The sequence below is a fragment of the Amphibalanus amphitrite genome, unplaced genomic scaffold, assembly GCF_019059575.1.
Source record: "Amphibalanus amphitrite isolate SeventyFive unplaced genomic scaffold, NRLGWU_Aamphi_draft 000416F_arrow, whole genome shotgun sequence".
Lineage (NCBI taxonomy): Eukaryota > Metazoa > Arthropoda > Thecostraca > Balanomorpha > Balanidae > Amphibalanus > Amphibalanus amphitrite.
The window spans coordinates 307,244-330,587 of NW_024881910.1; the positions used below are offsets into that span (position 1 = coordinate 307,244).

General features: G+C 43.5%; 2 protein-coding genes across 2 annotated transcripts in view; both read right to left on the bottom strand.

The window, feature by feature from the left end:
- Positions 1–13,632, bottom strand: part of LOC122390952 (actin-associated protein FAM107A-like) — a 44,562-nt gene extending 30,930 nt beyond the window's left edge. The window contains exon 1 of the mRNA XM_043384407.1: positions 13,159–13,632. The gene's annotated coding sequence lies outside the window, so the exon portion shown is untranslated. The remainder of the gene's footprint in view (positions 1–13,158) is intronic.
- On the bottom strand, positions 665–1,693 carry LOC122390946. The gene has a single exon (XM_043384401.1). The coding sequence runs from the start codon at positions 1,691–1,693 to the stop codon at positions 665–667; it is 1,029 nt and encodes a 342-aa protein (XP_043240336.1).
- Positions 13,633–23,344: the final 9,712 nt, after the last annotated feature.

Below are 23,344 nucleotides of genomic sequence, written 5' to 3' on the forward strand. Positions count from 1 at the left end.
CTATCGATCCGATGAATTAAAGGGTACCTATAAAAGCGAATATCACTTGGAAATGAACTATTCTGCAAATGGACACAAGTCATCATCAGTGACTTTAGTTCAAGACCTATAGGGCTTGGTTCCAGCCGAAGTTTTTTGAAACCGCAGGTGCGTGCGACTGCGAGTGCGGACCCAATGCAAGGAAATTCTTGAAGGAGCTCGGCGTGTGGCTCGTAACAAGTTCTGGCGACTGTCGTGAAGCACTTGGTTTGTGGTTCGCTATCGCAGACATTCGAGTGAACGCGTTTTCGATAGTATTGACTGTGACGTTGTAATCCTCACGAAGTATCATGTGGACGGGTTAGACTGCGTGACGAGAGGCGGAGATGAATTATGCCTGTGGAGGTAGGCAACCCGCAGGACATGCGTGTTCAGCGGCGCAGGCTACCAACACGAGTTGGCTATATGAGCGTGTGTTTAGCGATGAATGCAGCATTGATCGAAATTAACAAATATACATACTATTTCAATGTGATGACATGTTTTGCTCGTATTACCCGCTAGTGTCTACAAATCTACCACCAGTAACTCGTAATACAAATTACAAAAGACAGGAAACACAGGAGTCGTACTCGTATATTGGGTATGTTTGGTTCACCGAAGCCATCGTAGGTCCCATGCGCCCTCAATCACTTTCACTGTCACTGTCGTCACTGCTCGAATCCTGAAGTGACACGATCACTGGCTCGATGTCCTCCATCATACCATCTGCTCGCCAGTACACCTCTTCCAGTTCTCGCACGTGGCGGCAGCAGTTTCGCCACAAGTCCGGTGGCGCGGCGTCTCGGCTATCCAGCAGCAGCCTTTCCACGTCATTCAGATGCCCAGTGTTGTTGAACTGGCGGACGTGCGTCTTCATGTTTGCCCAAACCATTTCAATCGGATTGAGGTCGCAATGATATGGGGGCAACCTCAGTACTTCATGACCGGCCTCCTGTGCCACCTTGTCCAACACATACTCGCGTGTCTGTTTCAGAGGGCGAACCAGCTCAAGAAGCTCGACCTTCCGCAAGTCCGGATCAGGATTGACATCATGTACCCGCAGCCATTCTTGGATCGCTTCCTTCCTCCAGCTAGCTGTAGGTGCCTTGTTAGCACATCTTGAATGATACGAGGCGTTATCCATAATGATCACGCTATTCGCTGGCAGGTTCGGCAGAAGTTGGAGTCGAAACCAGTCCTCGAAACAGCTCGCGTTCATAGACGTGTGATAGTCGGCAGACTTGCCGTCCGTCCTCATACACATGAATGCTCCTGGGGTGAAGCCGCTGTCCGAGCCAGCATCGACTATGATTAGGCGCTTGCCCTTCCCTGTCACTGGCTTATGGCCGGCCACGTCGTCACTGTCCAACCACGCGACCGTTCGCATATCAAACTGGTTATACCAGGTCTCGTCCAAGTACACTATAGTGCGCTCTGGGTCGGAGCTTCTAATCTTCCGAATGCGTCTCAGGAACGCGTTCCGGGCTGCCACCACCTGAGGTTTTTCAACCAGCAGCTTTCGGTTGTTCACTTGTCGGAACTTGAATCCTATTTGGAACAGCTGCTTTCGTATGGTTGAGCGCGAGATAGTCTGCTCGAACTTGTCCTGAACTGCCGCTCTAATGGTGTCCAAAGTGACCTTTTTCCCTTCCAGGTACATGGCATGCACCATTCTTCTGAACGCGCACTGGTCAAACTCGTCGAAGTACTCGCGTGGCCCCCTGTTAGGGCGCTGGCGGGCTGGAGACTGGCATCCATGTGTCTCTATTCCACTCTTGAATGCATTAACAGAGGCAATCGACACTCCAGTAGCAGAGCTGGTCTCCTTCGCTACGTTAATGCTAGCCGCTGCACTCTCATCACCTTGCTTGAGGTATTCATCTTTCTTTCGAATAAAATATTGGTAAACATTATAAACCACTTGTCTCGCTTGTGCACCGATCGGTTTTCCTTGCCGAAGTTTTGAGAGCATTGCATATTATTGTATACGAATGGATATAAATTTCAAAAGATATATAAAAGTCTCAGATTTCCTTGATACACAGCAGACATATGGTGTGTTCGCTTTTAGAGCCAGTGGCAATGAGCGTGACGCTTGATTTTTATTATCAAATTGTGTGACGTCACGTGCTAAGTTATCTGCACATCTTGGAGTGAAGTCTAAAGATAAGAAAAACGGACTATAGTTGATAAATTAACAACTATCACGTTTCTGGAAGCCTATACCTACCTACTAGAGATCACGAGACCGTGATGATAACTATAAGTTCACTCTTCAGTTCACTCTTGGCCAGTGCTGCCAGATGGGGAAGGCTGTAATCCTCCATATCAGTTACAAAAATCCTCCAGATTCCTCCAAATCCTATTGGTAGATATAGAAAGGCGGTCTTGGACGCTGCGGGGGGCTATACCCCCAAAAAAGTTTCACCAAATTCTAAAAACTCATCGGATTTCGAATCCTTTCGCACTGCTGTGCAGTTAAAAAAATACTTTTTCTTTTAACAGTTGCTGAGTTTTCGTTTTATCTTAAAAAACGAAAGTCGATTTCGGGCGCTGCAGGGGGGCCGGGGGCATTTGCCCCAAATGTCCCCCTTAGATCCGCCAGTAGTTTTGTACCCTCGTAAATATAGCTACAGACTGAGACATTCTGCAGTCTCACGGTGATAAAGGATGTGATATATCCTAACGGATAGGGTGACGCTGGGCAGGAAAATGCCTTTTTAGTCTTGAATGTGTTATATTTTTCCTTGAAATTGAATATAATAATCGGACGACAAATCCTCCAGATTTTCCTCCAGAATCAAAAATCCTCCAAAAGCGAAATTTGTCCGCAAATAGAGTTCAAAATCCTCCAGATTTGCGGAAATCCTCCAAATCTGGCAGCACTGCTCTTGGCGGCCGTCGCGTGCGGACGTCTGAGAGTGGCGCAGAGAAGACGATTGATTAGACGAGAGCGCGGACATATTTTCAGTTTATTAGTTTGAGGTAGGGGTTAAGGGCCCCATCCTCATTTTCCACCTTTCTTTAAACAGTTGATAGGTGTTTTTTTCTCTTCTTTTCTTCTTTTTGAATTTTGTTTCGCCATTTTTCTTTGTTCTCAAGGTAACCTGATTTATTGAGTTGTGTTTGGAATGAGTGGTCCGGGCAAAATGGATGAAGTTTCTGCCCTGATTACAGAAAAAATAGAAAATGCCAAAAAAGAACTAACTGAAAAATTCCAAAAAAACATGGATGACCTGAAAGTTGAACTCGAGGCTCTCAAAAAAGAGAACCTTGAGTTGAAAGATCAACTCACGGACATGGAAAGAACCCTGGACAAAAACGAACAGTACAACAGAAAAACATCTTTGATCTTAGGGGGGGGCGGTGTCCCACTGCCCCCTTCTGATAGACCAGAAACCACCACTGAAACTCGAGCTCTGGCTGCGGAGTTAATCAAAAAGAAACTCAAAGTCAACATGAAGGGCACAATAGTGGCTTGTCACAGACTAAGGAACAAAAAGAGGATGTTGGTCAAATTCCAGGACTTGGATGACCGTGAGGCTGTCTACCAGGCTAGATTCGAGCAGGCTAGTGAGACAGACAAGGTTATCATACATGAAAACCTCACTGAAAAAAGGGCCAGCATGGTGAAAACACTAGGACAAATGAGGGAAAAAGATGAAGTCACAAACTACCACACTAAAAACGGAAATATTTATGCAAGGAACTCCCGTGACAAGAGATACTCACTGATCGAACCCTGGTACACAGTTGAAAACATAAGAGAGACCTTAGGAAAGGCACAAACCAAAACAGCAGCTCCCGACCGGTTCATGAGATCACAGACACTTGAAAACATTCCACAGGGAAGGGTGGCCAACAGGGCTGCTGACTTGGGGGAGTTTGTGGTACCCGCCAACAAAACAAAGAAGGGACAGAAACAAACCAGGAGTCAAAGTCAGACAGAAAAGTAGTGAGTGACAGAATCTGTGGGTGCTGATTGGACGGGTGGGTGCTGGGCGGGCTGGGCAACTCATGTTTTGCTTCCTTCTTAAAGCCACATTAATCAAACTGAATTGATTTCACTTTTTCTATTGTGGTGGTATTATGTAGTCATCAGGTAGGTACTCTGTGCATACTAATCATTTATTTAGTATGATATGCATCATTATGAGGATTCAATTATATGCTGAAGGTTTTTGTGATCATGGTTCATGGACTAGCCTTGGATTTATCAGCATCTAATTATGGTATTTTTTCAAGGCTAGCATTTGTATTCAACTTTATATTTTCTGTGGGTGTCACCAATAAAGTTGTCTCAGTGTTGAACATAGCAAGCTGGTTACTCATAAGATCTGCTGTATGTTATAAGAACACACTGCCTGAGCATTGAACCTATTACATGGGCTTTGCCTAAAATCCTTCTGCCTGAGTGAATGTTGTTCTAAATGAGCATACCTAGCCTCAGTCAGACTGTTTTAACCTCCATTTCAAATGGAACACTGTATGGATGAGTGCATTGCACCAAGCCTGGCAGAAGGGCTTTTTTAATAAATGTTTTAATCTGAATGCAGAGTGAGTGAGTGTAGCTGCACCTGTGGGCAAGGGCGGATCTAGGGGGTCGTTTTGGGGGGGGTCACCAGTCGGCCGACATACCAGGTCTGGTGAATGAATTCTGACGACCGGGGGGGGGGGGGTAGGGAGCGAGTATGTCGAGATCAAAAAATGACATTTGATCTTCGTCGTTTATAAGATGAAGTTTTATCGTAAGTCACTCGGCTCAGTAGTTTTAGTTAGTGAAACCCACCTATATAGGAGCGTCGCCACGGATTTTTTACTGGGGGGAGGGGGGAGGCGGGTCGACCGACTTAAAAACCCAGAAGTAGATATAGTTACCTCACTTTTAGCCTAATGCATTAGTAAATAGTAGCATACAGTCACGATCTCTCTTATTGACCTGTGTATGAATCGGCGGCGCGAAGCGCCGCAAAAATTTGCAAAAAAAAGTTGTCAAAACACAGCTCTAAAACACAAATATTACAACCTTTTTAGCATGCTAGTACAAGCCGGAGTTCCTTCACAGTACACATATGAATTCCGATTCAATTTGACACGGTTGGTGTTATTACAGTCACTGTTATTTCTCTCTTATTGATTGGTGTATAAATCGGCGGCGCGAAGCGCCGAGAAAATTTGCAAAAGAATGTGTCGAAACACAGCTCCAAAACACAAATTTTACCACCCTTTTAGCATTGCAGTACAAGCCGGAGTTCCTTTACAGCACACATATGAATTCTGATTCAATTTGACACGGTTGGTTTATGTAATTACAGTCAAGATTTCGTATTGACCTGTACGTATGTACATAAATCGGCGGCGCGAAGCGCCGCGAAAAATTTGCAAAAACATTTGTCAAAACACAGAGGGGGCCTCCTCTCTACAGAGGACCACCGATCTCTACTGCGGGCCTCCTCTTTTCACAGGGCCTCTTAACTACAGAAGCTACAGGGCCTCCTCTCTACAGAGGGCTTCCTCTCTACTGAGGGTCTCTCCCTTTAAGAGGGCCTCCTTTACAGAGGGGGCATTCCACGTCAAATCAAACACCGAAATCCGTCATCCCCTTCGATTTTTCTGAAAATTTGTAGGCAGACTGGGCATGGTTCAAAACTGAGTTACGTATAATGTTTTCGAAATTTGATAACGTATCGCTGAGATATAGGTCATCGAATATAGCGAAAAATGCCACACATCAATTTTTTAAATGGCTATAACTCTGGTTCCTTTTCTGGTATCCAAATGATATGAACAGGGTCTTATAGGCAATTGATAAGGCTTTGATTTTTAATTATAAAATTAAATTGAAGTGACCTTGAAATGCATTTGACCTTGAATTAAAACAGAAAAATTTGAATAGCAAAAAACACGTCACCTTCGATTTGGGTAATTTTTACATATTATGTCCGTCACAATGTTCCTAACCCTCTGTGAAAAAATTGGAGTGGGCCATTCATAACTTTCGCGGCAAACGCCGTTTTCATCCATCAACATCACGCAACCGCGCGTGACCTTGAAAGACAGAGTCAAGACATGCTTGCTTGTGTACACTTTCTGAAATGAATAATTGCTGATTAGTGATATCCCAAACTCTGCGAGAATGGAAATGCATAGTCATGGTAGTCAAGCATTCACGTTCCATAGTAAAAGTGTCTCAGGCAAACGGTATTTTGCGGTGAATTTTGAGCCGTGTGGAAATGCATCATGAAGTAAATTCAACGAAAACACTATCACGCAACGATATCTTCACGTCTTTTGATCTTCACTATACGAAAGAACATACATTTTTTAGTATGTGTGGGGAATTTCTAGTTAATCCAATAATAAATATGGCAGTTAGAGGCCTGCTAAGAGTAACATTTCGCCGGCTGAGGCGGGCTCGGCCGAGGCCCGATGCGGGAAACGCAGCAATCACAATTTTGTGTTTACACGTTAATATTTCAATTGTTTACCAACCGATTTTCAAATTCTTTCACCATAAGATTACCTGTACATTTCTTAGTCTTCTCACAAAATTTGACGCGAATCGAACGTAATCAGCGGTAGGGAGCGCGATGTAAAGACGGAACCGTTCCGTTCCGTCCCGGCACAGTCTACAATTCAGGCGGCGCGTAGCGGTCGGCGCCGGCTGCCGAGTCGCCGCGTCGCTGCGGCGACAGGATGTTCACTTTACACCGCTATTACTAGAACAGTTGTGAACCGATTTTCTTATTGCTTGCACGATGAGATGTCCAATTTAATTCTTGACAGGTAGCCATAATTAATTTCGCATTAATCTTATGAGATATTGGCGAAAAACAAGAGGGGTGGGCGAAATTCGCTCTTCCCCCTCCACTGCGCGTGCTAACATACGTTTGCATATGTGCAATTTTCTTCAAAACTTATGAATGGCCCACTCTAATTTTTTCACAGGTTGTTAAGAATATGGTAGGCAATAAAATATATGAAAATGAGCCAAATCGAAGGTGACGTGTTTTTTGCTATTTCAATATTTGTGCTTAAGAACAGAGTTAAGCAAATTTCAAGGTCATATATTTAAGTAGGTGCAATTCTAAACAAATGCTTAAGAAATTACCTAAACAGTAAGGTTTATTTCATTCAAATCAAACAAGTACAACCAGAGTTATGGTCGTTCAAAAATACAAAGATGCAACATTTTGTAAAAATTTAATGCCCTATATTTAGAAGACCTGTGGTCAGAATGTGCAAAAAACATCAATGTAATGTCCGGGGCCACACAGGAACTCGCTCACAAATTTATAATGAAATCGCTGATGGTAAGGTGCAAAACAGCCGATTTTTGTTCGATTTGACGTGGAATGCCCCAGAGGGCCTCCTCTCTTCAAAGAGCCAGAGGACCTCATCTCTGCAAAGGGCCTCCTCTCTTCAGAGGGCCTCTTCTCTACAGAGGGCCTCCTTTCTTCAGAGGGCCTCTTCTCTACAGCGGGTCTCCACTCTTCAGAGGGCCTTCTGCATTCAGGCGGTCTCCTTTCCACAGAGGGCCTCCTCTCTACACAGGGCCTCCTCTCTACATAGAGCCTTCTCTCTACAGCAGGTCTCCTCTCTACAGAGGGCCTCCTCTTTAAAGGGGTCTCCTCTCTACAGGGGGCCTCCTCTCTACTGAGGGCCTCCTTTCTACAGAGGACCTCCTCTACAGAGGGCCTCCTACCTACTGAGGAGTCAGAGGGGCCCTAGCGGTCAGACACAGACACTAGCGGTTATTCACTGGAGGCCCCAGGAAGTAAGAAGGGCCCTAGCTGTCAGGCTGGTCAGAGGGCCCTGAATGTCCTGACGTGATTTTTGGGATTCCCGTGAATTTCTTTCGCCTCAGACGTGATTTTGACCTGCCAGGGCCCAGGGGCACTAAAAATAAAACAAACAAAATAAAAAATGAAAATAGGACATCACCAAAATTAAGTGACCGAAATCCGTTGAGTTTTTAATTTTGCGTATAGGTAGGGGCACCACGAATTAAATTCATGACCATCCCCTTGGAGTTTTCCTGGATCATCCCCTGGTGCTCGCACGGTTGAGACAAAAACGAGTAAGATTCTGGTCTTCAATACGCCTTTTCACGCAACACGATCCAGAAAAAACAAAGGTATTAGCTCAGAAGTGTTTGACAGGTGATTTTGAGCATGCAAGACGGCGTCTATAGCGCATTTAGGTCTTCGGCTTTTGGGGGGGGTCAAATGACCCTCTCAGACCTTTTGGGGGGGGTCATGACCCCGTGGACCCCCCCCAGGATCCGCCAGTGCCTGTGGGAGCAGCTTCACTAAGCCCAGCAAGCGGGCTTTTTTCACCAATGTTTTAATATGAATGCTGCATGTGTGGGTGCACCTGGCTGCGCCAAGCCCAGCAAACGGGCTTTTTTAACAAGGCTTCCTTGAATGCTGTATGGATGGCTGCACCTGCACCTGGCCTGACCACGCCACCTGATTATTTTCCTACCATGGCTTTGCTACATGGCTGCTATGTGTGTGCACATACACTTATCTTTGATGTCCACTGCTGGTTTGATGCTGTTGCAAATGTAGGTGATGCAATCAATATGCTCCCTTTAGGGTCATTCTATCGACCAAGTCATTACCATTCTCCATGGTAAGCCAAAGTCTGTACCATTGCACATGATCGCAAAACCCTAGAAAAGATTAAAAAAAAAATCATAAAAGAAAAAAAAAAGAAAAAAGTAATTGTGATCATTTCACTGCAGCCTGTGTTGTAATGTACTATACATTGAGTGGTACAGTTGCCCAGCCCAGCCCGGCCCGCCCTCCATTTCCGTCACCTCGCAGGTCTTAAGTTCGCCTGGGACCCTGTCCCGCTGCGCGCGGCGGGCGGCTGGCGGGGCCTCCGTGTCTAGCGGCCGGGGGCGTCGGGTGGCCGCCGGCGGCGTGCAGTGGGGCGGGACTGTGGCTTAACGTGGTCAAGTGGTGGCGCTACTAGTAGTGTCCAGAGGGCAGCACCTTACCGGTTGCTGAATACGATAGCATAGTTTCTGCCTGACTATTGCCATGCACAGTAAGGTAATGTTTGCTTGCAAATAGTACACACTACAATATTTGTACACTTATATCATACAATATACAATATCAAATAACATATCAAATGAATAAGCATAAAACAAAGGCATATTGATGCACATATGCATGCGTGTGATGCATGCATGCATATGTGTATGTAACTACGTGTACCAAATAGGTATAAAAAATATAGTGAACATGCAACCAGTGTGAACTGATACTTATTAAGACACATGAGGTAACAATAGGTACACAGATACTAGTAGAATGTACTCAAACCAGTACTATAACTTTCAAATAGTATTATTCAGTGCTTGCATGCTCACAAATAATACCACTATATATAATAATATGTAATATAATAATACCACAAATACCACCACATCAAAATGTATGTACGCTTACAAATATCACACAATATATCGTATTAAATATCAAACTGAATGAATAAACAAAAGGCAACAGAGGCATAGTGGTATGCATATGCCTGTGTCTTTGTGCACGCATGCATGTGTGCTGCCTGCTATGTGTACATTTGATGTATGTCACAAGTTTAAGCAATATTGGGTACATATAATCGGAGTATATTGATGCTTATGTAGAAATCACTACATATATTTGCTCTTATTGTATTTGGATACACCGATGCTACTGGTGTACCCATATCTGTAATGATAATAACCCTACTCTTTATAATTTACAAAACCTTACTGATACAAATGACACTTATTGTTCATCAATTCGTGTGAAATAGTGATTACTCATTCCAAACACCAAATGCTAGTGATCCAACTTCAAAGTTTTTTTTTCAAATACTACTTGTAGTAGTTAATGCCATTAAATATTGTTAGTGAAGCTGATTCGCATAGGCTGTATCAGAAAAGAATCAATCCCTTTCATGGCATTGGAAATAACTTTGACCCAGAAACTCAAAGAAAGTTTGAGAACATTATCACTGAATGTAAATACTATACCATTAGTGTTAATGATTCAAGACCTGATAATTCTGACACTGTATTTTCTGATAAACTCTCAGTTATACATTTAAACGTGAGATCCATTCTCAATAATGAGAAGTTTGAGTCTTTCCAAACATTTCTACACTCAGCTGGTGTAAAATGGGATATAATATGTGTGTCCGAAACCTGGCTCAATAGTGATATTGAAAACATGCGAACCATACCTGGTTATTCTGCTTTCTTTGAAAGCAGGATAGGAAAAACTGGTGGAGGAGTGGCCATTTATGTTTGTAACAGTCGCATAAGTTCATGTACTAGAATCCAAATGAACGTTTTGGAAGGCACAGAATCATTATTTGTAAAATGCGAACTACCTGGTACAAAGATAATCATAGCTCAAATTTACAGACCACCTGATGTGAATCAGGCTATATTCATTGATTTCCTGGATACAGTGTTAGAATCACTCTCAAGAACTCAAACTCGCTGTACATGCCTTGTCACTGGTGACTTCAACTTTGACCTTTTTGAAATTGACAATGATGAATCTACTCGTGAATTTTTTAATATCTTTACATCGTATGGATTTCTACCTTCAATATGCATGACAACGAGAGAGGGAGATAAAAAATGTTCCCTGCTCGACAACATATATTGTAACAATATAGATAATGCCAACAGCGCTGGCATCATTTATGATGACCTTTCAGATCATTTTCCCATTTACCTGACACTCAACATTCATGCAGCAGAAAAACAGAAACAAAGGGAAGAAATACGATCTTTTGACTATAGGAAGATCAATGATTTTAAATCATACCTCCAGACTTCATTACGAGACTTTACCAATATAACAGATCCAGACACAGCTTGTGAAACCCTTTTAGAAGCATATACAACAGGGATAGATAGGTATAGTGTTACCTATAGACCCACAAGAAAAAATACCCCCATCAAGCCATGGATTAGTCCAGGTATTCTAGCTTCCATTAATAGAAAAAACATACTATTTCTACAAAAGAACAAACATCCAAGTCGAGAAAATATAGCAATATACAACAAGTATAGAAATACCCTTAACAACATTTTAAGGGAAGCAAAAAAGATGTACATAAAAAGCCAGCTTCAAAATGCAGACCTTAAGAAAACTTGGGATATTCTAAGGGACCTGACCAAAGGACCATCTGCCAGGTCAGACCTGCCAAACACCTTCCATACTTCTGATGGAAATCTTGAAGGACCACAGCAAATTGCTGATGGTTTCAATACCTTCTTTACAAATGTCGGAAAAGAATTAAGAAATAAAATACATCATAATGATGTAGATCCCTTGCAATATATACCCCAATTTACGGGTAACAACTTGAACTCATTACCCCTTACCAATGATGAAGAAATAACAGGTATAGTCAATAACATGAATATGGTAGGTGGAGGGCATGATAAACTAAATACAAAAATATTTAGAGCCACCTATTCCTCCATCATGTTAGAAATTGTTCATTTTATGAATCTTTGTCTGCAGGAAAGCACTTTTCCTAAGCTTTTGAAACTTGCCATTGTGAAGCCAATTCTTAAGACAGGTAATAAACAGCAGTTTAATAACTATCGGCCAATATCACTTCTACCTGTTATTTCCAAATTATTGGAAAAGCTTATACACAAACGATTGGATGATCACTTAACAACAAACAGCATACTTAATATAAATCAATTTGGATTTAGGAAAGGTATGGGCACACACATGCCCATATCACTCATCCAGGAAAGGATTACAAATGCATTTGAAGCAAATAATATTGTGTGCGGACTCTATTTGGATATTCGGAAAGCATTTGACACAGTTAATATTGATGTTTTATTAAATAAAATCAAATGTTATGGAATCAAAAGTAAAGCATATGATATGATAGTATCATACTTGAGTGATCGATCCCAATGTGTACAGATTAACGGTGTCAGATCAAACACATTGCCAATTGATATGGGAGTCCCTCAGGGATCTATTCTGGGGCCTCTTCTGTTTATCCTTTATATAAATGATTTTCCAAACATAAGCAAGGAGTTCAATGCATATTTGTATGCAGATGATACAGCAGCCTTTATGGAATGTAAAGATATAACAAAATTACAAGATACTGTGGACACAATTATGCCCAAAATATCAGAATGGTTTTCTGCTAACCAACTCTCGATAAATACTGATAAAACTTCTTATCAGATATATTCAAACAAAAGAGATAGACAAGAAATAAGGTTGAAACTAAATGGAGTAGAGATAAAAAGCTCTAAAAGTGTAAAATACCTTGGAATGTTTATTGATGGCGATTTTAAGTGGAATACTCATATAAATAAGCTATACACTACATTGTGTAGAAATGTTGGTATCATTACCAAAGTGAGGTACTTTTTAAACACTGAACACTTATTATTACTCTACAATTCTCTATTTTTGTCATATGTCAATTATTGTTGCTATATATATAGCAATACTTATACTTCAACCCTATCCAAAATTGAAAAAATACAAAAGAGAGTTGTCAGAATTATAGATGGGCAGCCAATGATGGCTCATACGGATCCAATTTTCAAAAAACTAAAACTCCTTAAAATTAAGGATGTGGCACATCAGCAAATGATACTTATCCTGCATAGAAAAATATGCAACAATCTACCACATGGATTCGACCAATTGTTTAGATTTCATCCTTCACTCAGAAACATTCGTAATGTAAAACACTTCGAAGAAATATTCACTTTCAAAAAATATAAAACTCATACTTTGTCATGGACAGGTCCTAGAGTGTGGAACAATGTCATGACCTCGATCTTTCCTCACGTTCAGTCTGTGCCATTTGCCAAAAGCACAATAAAAAAGCTAGTTAAAAATCATTATATCAATCAATACTGATTATTTAGCTTGATACATCTTATAATTCAAAGTAGGTACTTCAACCATACCTACCAAACGCTGATATGCCTGTATGTGGCAGTTGTATGTGTAATGTGTATGTATGCTTGTGTAGGCATACATAGGTGTATGTATCCGTCTGGTATATGTGTAATACGCAGTATGTGTATTTTACTCATTTTTAGTGTTTTGCTAGATGTCACCCTACCTGCCCGGGCACTTGGAGCGCCCGACAACAAGCCTTGCTTCGTGGGGTGCTCCGAGTGTCTGAGCTAACGGACCCACATGCATGCCTAGACCAGAATATTATGATGATGATATTGCCTTTGATGAGAGAACCCCCTAACCAACCTTCCCCAGCGATTATGCCTTTTTCTCGTATTGGATGCTGTGTATGAATGTTACGAATGTGAGCGAGTGAATGAGGATGGGCTTTCAGTAGAGGGCAGTCACCACTGTTTACAGTGTCGACTACTTTGCTTCTTATTCATTCATATTAACCATGGACTCTCTCTTTACTGCTTTTTTATGTTTCTTTCATTTCCTAGCTGGGAGTGCCGCGACTTGAAATTTTAAGTTATTCTGGTGTTAACGTAAGGTTCTGTGTGTCGCTGGGATAGAGGGAGGGGGCACTCCTGGTCACCTGATCATGGGTGGCGGCTTAAAAAAAAAAAAAAAAAAAAAAAAATAAGGAAAAGGAAATGCTATTAGCATCCATATGCTGGTCAAACTTAGAGGAAAATACATGATAATTTCATTTTTTAATGTTAAGCCGAATCGATTACTTAACGCGCGATTACTTACTTACTTACTTACAGCCATACGCGCCCTGCTGGGGGGGGGCAGATTCTGCCCCCCCCCCCTGTCTAACTTCCGAACCGATGGTCATAGAAAGACGGGGAAAACGGCAATCAAAAGCTCTCAACAAGGCGGATCTGAAGAACCCATTTTTTTTGCTTAAGTAGGTCAGAGGTCAGGTCAAGGTCAGGTCAAGGGTACAAAATGCAAGTTTCTACAGTATCGGCCTTGCACCGTAGTTGCCGAAGAATGGACTGAGACTGATTGCCCAAAACGTGTTCTTAGGCTACCAAGACAATATTCGTTGCATACAATGTCATTCAAAGGTCAAGGTCAAGGTCAGGTCAAGTCAGGTCAGGTCACCAAAAACAAAATATAGAAAAGGACATGTGCGACACATGCTTTATGGGTCATTTTACTAATAGAATTCAATAGGCACACTCAATTAGTGATATGGACCACCTCTCGATAAATTTCAGGTCGAGGTCAGGTCAAGGTCAGATCAAGTGAGGTCAAATTTTGAATTTGGTTGTTAAGGCATAAAAAGGTGTCTATCTGATGCAGTTTTTCACGGCGAATCGAATGGTGCTATTTTTGTTTCCGTACGAGGTCTAGAACTTCAAAAAAAAATCATTTTTTTAATTTTTGTGTGTAGTGACGTCATAAAGTTTTGAATAACTCCCACATTTTTAAACCGATTCTTCTAAAAATTGGTATGTAGGTGCACATAGACCACTTCTCTGACATATATTCCGGTTTTTTCGATACACTCAAAATTTTGGATTTTATAATTATTTTCCCAAAAAAGTCAGTTTTTTGAGAAAAAAAATTGGGCCAAAATCCAAAATTTAAAAAAACCGAGATAGCCATTTGATAGACAAAGTAAAATCACGTATAACCTATTTTGTTACGTCTTGATTCCTTCAAAAATGAAGATGTTAGCGGCGTTTGAAATTTTGCCGTTTTTTAGGCGAAAATGGCGAACATGACGTCACTAAAACGTCGATTTCTCAAAAATTTTCCGACAGATTTCGCTCAAATTTTCAGGGAACGTGTCAAATTGATGTATGATAAGGTACTGAAAGTTTGACGTCGCTGGCGTAACGCGTTTAGAAGTTATTGGCGAAAAACGGGAGGGGGGCAGATTCTGCCCCCCCCCCCCCCCCAGCGGGGCGCGGGTTAAACTTTCCGCATAACAACTACTGAAACCGTAAAAAAGACAAACAGGGATGGAAATTGTGGCACTTTTCGTTGAGGTTTGGTTCAAAAGTGGTTGCAGGTCATGTTTGACGTACACTTTTAATATGTCGTCCCCGGTGAGGCCGTTTTCGTGTAAACCAATTCAGCACCTTGCACCCGAATCCGAGCCTCTCACGTTCAGCTGACGTACCATCTCATTGGCCGCCGAAAACGCAGTTGGTCCAATCAGCACTGATTTCTCAGGACAGATTCGATCACCATTCGTGCAATCAGTCTGATTGATTGCTGACGTGATTGCACTGAGAAGAAATGCAGACTGATTTTGTTGTTGTTGTTGTTGCTGCTGCTGGAGAACTATAGCAAACGAGTCACTTGGTCTTTTTTAGCCTTGTTTCCATAGATCCCCAAAACAAAAACTATTCTCTATGTCATCACTGGCTGCAGTGTGGCCTACACTGTAAAAAAAGAGTAGCACCCTTTGGGTCATAAGTCAGAGTTTTCAGTACCCTGTTGGTGCTTAACCCTCGCACGACCAGGCCATTTCTCATAACACGAACGACCAGGGGGGGGGGTTGTTACGACCCCCCCCCCTGGCGTTTCGAAACGGAAGGTCGTAGAGCTTAGCGGAAAAAACCAACGGATTGCTCTCAACGAGATCTCGCGATTGGTGGTATATTTTTTGGTCCTAGGTCAACATTTGACCTACTTTTGACCGGTCAAAGGTCAAATTTTCGGAAAAATAGACTTTTTCACCTTTCCGCGGCGATTGCGGCAAAACGGTGAGAGATATCGACTTGAAACCTTCACTATCGTGTTCCTTGATCAATTCTCTATCGTTTGGTATGTATTTCGTTTCCCTAGCTCTAAAAATGGCGCGTTGGGAGCGCCGGAAGTCGGCAAGGTCACAGTCGGCGGCAGAAATTCGAAAAATCAAAATTTAAATTTTTGAAATCTGATTGTATTTTCGGATTTGGGAGGTCCATTTGCTCCCTATAGAAGCTAATATTGCTGCATATTCCCATTGAGGTGACAAGAATTAGCAAAATAGTGGTTCGGGCGCTTTTCAAAAATAGTACCGGACGCTGTTCCTCTTATGACGTCATAACTCCGTGACCTGACCTGACCCGGTCAATTTTCTTGCACCACACGATAGCCAATGCTTGCCCCAACATGCATGGGAAGTTTCATCATGATCCATCAAACAATGTGGGTATCACCGGCAGAAAACCTAGGGATTCGGCGCACACGTTTGGTAACTGTCGGCCGGAGGCTGTACCTCTTATGACGTCATAACTCCGTGACCTGACATGACCCGATCAATTTTTTTTCGGCAAAAGATGCGCAAAGGTTGCCCCAGAGGGTATTGAAAATTTCAGCCCGCTACGACAAGCCGTTTAGCGTGCACTTCGAAAAAACCTCAGGGGGGGGGGGGGTTGATACACCCCCCCCCCTAGGCGTTCTAGGGTTAACGTATGCCCCAAATGGTGCTTACTAAAGAGCCCTAGATGCTAGCATTAGCACCATTTTGGTGCTTAACCGGCGCGGGGCTGGGGTCTCCAGCCGAACGCGCGGGGCTGGGGGGGGGGGGGGGGTAAATTTTACCCCCCCTGTTATCTCCCGAACTAATGGTCCGATTTGGAAAAATCAAACGCCAATCGAAAGATCTCATCACGAACAACTAAGAACATGTACTTAATTTAAACTTTGAGGTCAAGGTCAAGGTCAGGTCAAGGGTACAAATTGCAAGTTTCTACAGTATCGGCCTTGCACCGTAGTTGCCGAAGAATGGAGTCATCGACTGAGACTGATTGCCCAAAACGTGTTCTTAGGCTACCAAGACAATATTCGTTGCATACAATATCATTCAGAGGTCAAGGTCAAGGTCAGGTCAGGTCAGGTCAGGTCACCAAAAAACAAAATATAGAAAAGGGCATGTGCGACACATGTTTTATGGGTCATTTTACTCATAGAATTCAATAGGCACACTCAATAAGTGATATGGACCACCTCTGGATGAATTTCAGGTCGAGGTCAGGTCAAGGTCAGGTCAAGTGAGGTCAAATTTTGAAGTTGGTTGTTAAGGCCTAAAAAGGTGTCTATCTGATGCAGTTTTTCACGGCGAATCGAATGGTGCTATTTTTGTTTCCGTACGAGGTCTAGAACTTCAAAAAATCATTTTTCAAAAATTTTGTGTGTCGTGACGTCATAAAATCTTGAATAACTCCCACATTTTTGAACCGATTCTTCTAAAAATTGGTATGTAGGTGCACATAGACCACTTCTCTGACATGTATTCCGGTTTTTTTCGATACACTTAATATTTTGGATTTCATAATTATTTTCCCAAAAAAGTCAGTTTTTTTGAAAAGAAAAAAAATTGGGCCAAAATCCAAAAAAATCAAAAAACCGAGATAGCCATTTGATAGACAAAGTAGAATTACGTATAACCTTTTTTGTTACGTCTTGATTCCTTTGAAAATGAAGATGTTAGCGGCGTTTGAAATTTTGCCGTTTTTGAGGCGAAAATGGTGAACATGACGTCACTAAAACGTCAATTTCTCAAAAAATTTCCGACAGATTTCGCTCAAATTTTCAGGGAACGTGTCAAATTGATGTAAGAAAAGGTACTGAAAGTTTGGCGGCGCTGTGCGCCGCCGTTTTTGAGATATTGCAAAAATTCGCGAGGGGGGGGGGGGGTAAAATTTACCCCCCCCCCCAGCCCCGCGCGGGTTAACTTACACTCCAAAGAGTGCTTCGTTCAGAGCCATAGGTGCTAGCATTAGCACCGTTTCGGTGTTTTGGTGCTAAATTCACGCACCCAAAGAGTGCTTCATTAAGAGCTCGGGTGCTAACATCGACACTGAAGCACCCTATATAAGAGTCTTAGACTGCTAACTGTAGAACATTTTAAGTGCATGTTAACCCTCGCCCGCACATGGGGGGGGGGTGGTTGCCACCCCCCCCCCCCCCCCCCCCAGGTAGTCTTTCTGCTCTGCACTCAACATTTTTAGAGCTAGAAGGCTGATTTTTCGTATAGCTGCTCCTCTATCCTTTCTTGATGTCCACTGAAAATTTCAAGTTTCTGTGGTTTTTGGTTTCGGAGATATGACCTTGTTTTTCAGGTCATGTCATGACCCAAATGGCCCATTCTCAACATCTTGCGTTGGCTATGGGCCTTGTGAGCTTCTGACACCTTGATTTCGGCCTTTTTTGCCAGTCTTACCTCCCACCTATCATGGAACATGTTGTTCGACGATGTACAGATGTCAAGGTCAAGGTCAAGGTCAACCTAGGTCATCTAAGATAGTTGCGTTTTAGGCAAGCGGAATTTACTTTTTGTGAAGTTTTTTGACTGCATTTTTGGTAAAAGCTTCTCAGATCATTATTTCATGTAATATGGACACATAAACAATCGGTGCACACATCAGTATACACACAGACACACACAGACATACAAACACATATAATTGACCTTGACCTAACTTGACCTGAAATGACCTCAGCAGCAAAAACCTGGTCGGGTAGTGTGACAAAGAGGTTCTAGCTGGCTTCGCACCAAAAAACGGCATCGTCATCGGTATATGATAAGCAGCGCACTTGATATCCAGCGGTGACCCAAAACAGCGCAAACATTTTTTAGTTTGACCTGACCTGGAAGGTCAATGACTGACCTGAGAAGGTAAAACTGGGTATCATTGGATTTGTCTCTTCCCAAAGAATCTTTTTGGTCTTTACCGCTAAGCTCTATCTCCAACAGGAACGAAATGGCGCGGGGGGGTGGCAACCCCTCCCCCCATGTGCGTTCTAGGATGGGAAAATGGCATGTGCGGGCGAGGGTTAAGCACCCAGGGCTCTGGTTCCAGAACCGTAGCATCCGACTAGCACACCGGGATGCTAATCTTTTTTTACAGTGTAGTGATAATGACAATGACTTGATACGACAGATCGCACTGGTCACGAAGCCAAATAGCGCTTGGATAAGGCACAGGTGCCTCCCTTACCATGACTTGGAGCTAGCAAGCAAGGTCGATGCTCAGAAAACGGCTAAACGATCAGCCCGCCTGGCTTTAACTGCATATAACGCATTCACCAGCCATTAAGTACATCATACAATAGACCATCCTACATGGTGAAGCGAACCACTAATGGCACCAATTAAACGCGGACACGCTTCAGTGCGTCATCGAGGCCAATCCCTTCGATAGCGCTCGCCCTGGCGTCCTCCCGTTGCCGCGGCGCACGGTGCCCCCGTTCTGTGTCCCATTTTGTCTGAAATGGCCCACCTTCCGTCAACAATTAGCGGCGTGACGCGTCACGACACCTGCGCGACACGCCCCGCTATTGTCAGCTGACGTCACTGATAACGTCACCCAGCCGGCCGAGACTCCTCAGTTAACATCCCATTGGGGAGTTGGTCTGTGGTCAGCAGAAACAGGTCAGCCATGGTCCTTGGGATAGGTGGATGCATCATGCCGAGTGGCCGCATGGCCCTGCATGGCCTCTATGTCAAAAGTTATCGCCAAATTAACTTGAAGAGGTTTCCACTTTCACACAAAAAGCTATTTTTACTGTTTTTGCCTTCTTGAGGCTACGCCGTTGAGCTTAGGTCATATAAGAGGGCACATTTGTGAAACAGCCTCATAAACAGCTCCGGACGGGCGGCCCAGACTTAATACAGAGCTATCGAGTGTTCTCCCGCGATTTTCTATCTTTATAAGTTCATAAGCTATGTCTGAATTGCCAGAGATCGTCTGGATAAGGAAGCTGTGACCTTTTATTATTTTCACGGACTTTTATTGAAGTCCGTGAAAGTGACTCAAAGTGAAATAAAAGTCCGTGACTTTTATTGCCTCTCATGATGACCTAACCTTTTACTTGTGCCTAAAATATATTAAGTTTTTTTTTTCTGTCATGAATTATGGCGACCTAAAGCATGCCTCTTACCATGTGTCGCTATATACCGGGTGGCCCAGAAAAAACGTTCCCAACTTTGAATCAATATTTCTCAGAAAGTGATAAAGATGCAGCACTGAAACTTCCAATAGTCAATGCGGCATATATTTTCAGTGAAAGGTATGATTTTTATGTTATTCGATCAATTACTTTTTAAACGGTTCGTGTTTCTAGCATGCCATGTAAAAATTACTTTTTTGCTCAGATGTTTACTAAAAATGTGAGTGAACGGGCCACTTCCATCTCGGCACCACGGCCTGCAGCCATGACTGCTACTGGCAACTAGTCTCATTGATGGTTCAGGCCTCAGGGTGACACATTTCGTCTAGCTTTTTTCTTTATTCGGTCGATTTACTGTTTGATCTTCTTGAAGGGAGGGCGATGACCAGTAACCCATGCACCGTGCCACTCCTGCTCGAAACAGGACTTAGCGTTGAAACGAATGGCATCCATTAACACCATTTTGGCTCATTATTTGAATATTTGGCACATAAGTGGGATAAAAAATATTTAAAATAACAACATACGTGCTGGTTTCATTCACGTGTTCTATTTTTCTTTTTTTAACAAAGTACGTCCAAGCCAATCATCACTTCCGCTCAACATCGGCAAAAAAAGCAAAAACGTCTTACTTAATTCAACATAAGATTGCTGGCTTGAAAATGATGGTACAGTGTTACAATTTGGCATGCCAATGCGCAAAGAAGTCATGCAAACTTGATGAAAATTTTGGCTCGTTATTTGCACTCAAATTTGAGATATAGACCTCCAAAGATCGGAACGTTTTTTTTGGGCCACCCGGTATACGGCCCAGAAGCAGAGGAACGGGCGAGGATAAAAATGCCGCCGTCTCGATGTGTGACTGGGTCGGCGAAGTGGCGTAAATAAGATAAGCTTAATCTGCTTGGTGTTCCTTACCTATCAGTCTGTTTTGGATGCCTAACGTCCAGTCACACAGGCGTAGGAACAGGGGGCCGGGGGGGGGGGGCATGGCCTCCCACTTTTCAGCCATTTTTTAAAAGTAAAATCTTTATCTTTTATTTAACACGCGCACCGACGGGGGGGGGGCGGATATCCGCCCCCTGAGTTTTTTCGCGAATAGCGGAAAATACGCGCCGCGAAATTTGGTACGACTATTCCCTCATCAATTTTACACATGGTGTGCAAGTTTGAACCTCCTAACTTTTAAGGTCAGGTCACCAGGTCACTTTGAATGACCCAACCTCAAGTCACTTTTTTGCAGCTTTGTCACCGTGCCAGAGCTACAGTAGATGTCGGAGGCCTTTGAAAGTCGCAGGATGTTATGAGGTCATTATTAGCTACAATTTGTTTATCTCGGAATTTTGATATCGGTGACCTAAGGTCAGGTCAATCTCGCGACCTCTCCATTAAAGTCAAGGGGGGAAAAATCAACTCCCTGTTTTTACCACTAAAACGGGTCGGAATGCCCCCATATACCATACATGACTTTATATACGATCAACCTTAACTACGTTGAGGTCTGTTTTGCTGTTGGGCAGCTGTAAGGTCATGTGACGTCATCAAAGGTCACCAAAGGTTTTTTGCCAATAACTCCGTGCAGGAACAAGATACAGCCACGCCGTATGGTTTCATTGTGTTCAGCTCGTCAAGACGCATCGAATGATATACATGATGACCTCGAGGTCACGTGACCTGAGGTCAACCTTTGGCCTTGACCTTTCGAGGTCAATATATATATATATATCATTCGATGCGGATTGACGAGAGGATCACGACGATGCCCTTAGGTTGGTCATATCTTGACTAATTCGAAAGTTATTCGAGAAAAACTCTCTCCATATCTAGCGCCGCCATTTTGACTTTTTCGACCCCTGTGACGTCATCTTTGACCTGACCTGAAAATGACCTTAGTAAAAATTATAGACCTTGACCGTGCGTATCCGATGCCGTTTACCGCTTGTCGCTATCTTGCTTCGTTCTCGAGATCTCAGGGAGGGGGCGGTCATCCGCCCCCCCCGTCGGTACGAAGTTGGCGCAGACCCCCGTCGGTGCGCGTGTTAAATACAAACTATGAGCAGGAAATGGTTCAGAAAGGTGAGATGAGCACAAAACTGTAAAGGATTTCTTCAGAAGGGTGTTAGGGCTCCCACAAAGTGAGATTGAAGTTTCGCTGCCCCCCCCCACACACACACACACACACACTTTTCGTGAGGTTCCCCGTTCCTACGCCCATGTCCAGTCAGTCAGGTGTTGGTTAATGGTTGGCTCTACTTATACGAGCATTCTTACTTCTGATGTTATCGTTCACTGGCCTGAGACCAGCGATGACTTAACCCTCGCCGGACCTATTGGTTTTCTACATACGCGCCGGCCGAGGGGGGGGGGCGGGTACGACCCCCCCCTCGCCGTTTCGCCCCTGGTGGAGCTAGCGCGTCGCGGAAAAAAACGAGCGTGTGCGCCGTTACGAGACGCAGAGATTGGTACCCGATTTTAAGGTCCTAGGTCAACCGGTGACCTCTGAGGTCAGGTCAAGTGCCCCAGGGTACGGTTCAGTTTTTGGTGAATAACTTCGCAAAAAACGGCCGCAGAGCCGCGATTATGGCAGCATCGTGTTCGCCTCGCTCAGGCGCGTCGAATAATATACTTTTTGTCCGGGTTAGGTCAACTTGGGGTGTTGACCTCAGGACAAGGTCAGGTCAGCACCCCCAGGTCACGAAGTTGGTCGAAAGAGGTCATGTCGCATATCATTCGATTCGGCAGGTCTTCCTGAGTCCATTGGTGGCTTTCTCGACTCGCTAGCTCAGTTTGATCAAGAGTTATTGACGAAAAACTAATATGACCTTGATGACGTCATAAATGACGTCACGCAAGGTCAACATTGCAAAAGTGACGCATCTAACCTTGCAAGGAGTGCATCAAATCACGATTCTGTGTGCTTGAGATAGTTGGAGATCGTTCCCGGCGCCAGAATAGCAGTTTTCATTTTTCCCCATTGACTTACAATGGTGAGGTCACGAAAATGACCTGACCTCATATGACCTTTAGGAAAAATCCGAGATATACAAGTTGTGAGACTCATAATGGATACTAGATCCTGCAAGTTTCATTTCCCTGTGACATCTCCTCTGGCAGTGAGGGCGTTGCGAAGTTGCGACATCTGAAGACCGTGCAGAGGTTCACTTATGACGTCATAGGTCAGTGACCTGACCTGACCCAAAAATGCGGTTGGTGTCAAAAGATGCGGCTTGGATCAAAGGTCAGTTATGCCAAGTTTCAGCTCTCTATCGCCAGCGTGTTCGGAGCTATTGCGAAAAAACCCTATGGGGGGGGGGCGGCACCCGCCCCCCCCCCCTCGGCCGGCGAGGGTTAAATGAGCTAGAAGAGCTACAGCCGATATTGAGACACAAGTCACACAACACTACCATAAGCAGCACGTTAAAACGTTTTAGGACCCCAGCGTC

Coding starts and splice junctions, on each gene's coding strand:
- LOC122390946 (XM_043384401.1), bottom strand. CDS start 1,693: ATGGTGCATGCCATGTACCTGGAAGGGAAAAAGGTCACTTTGGACACC.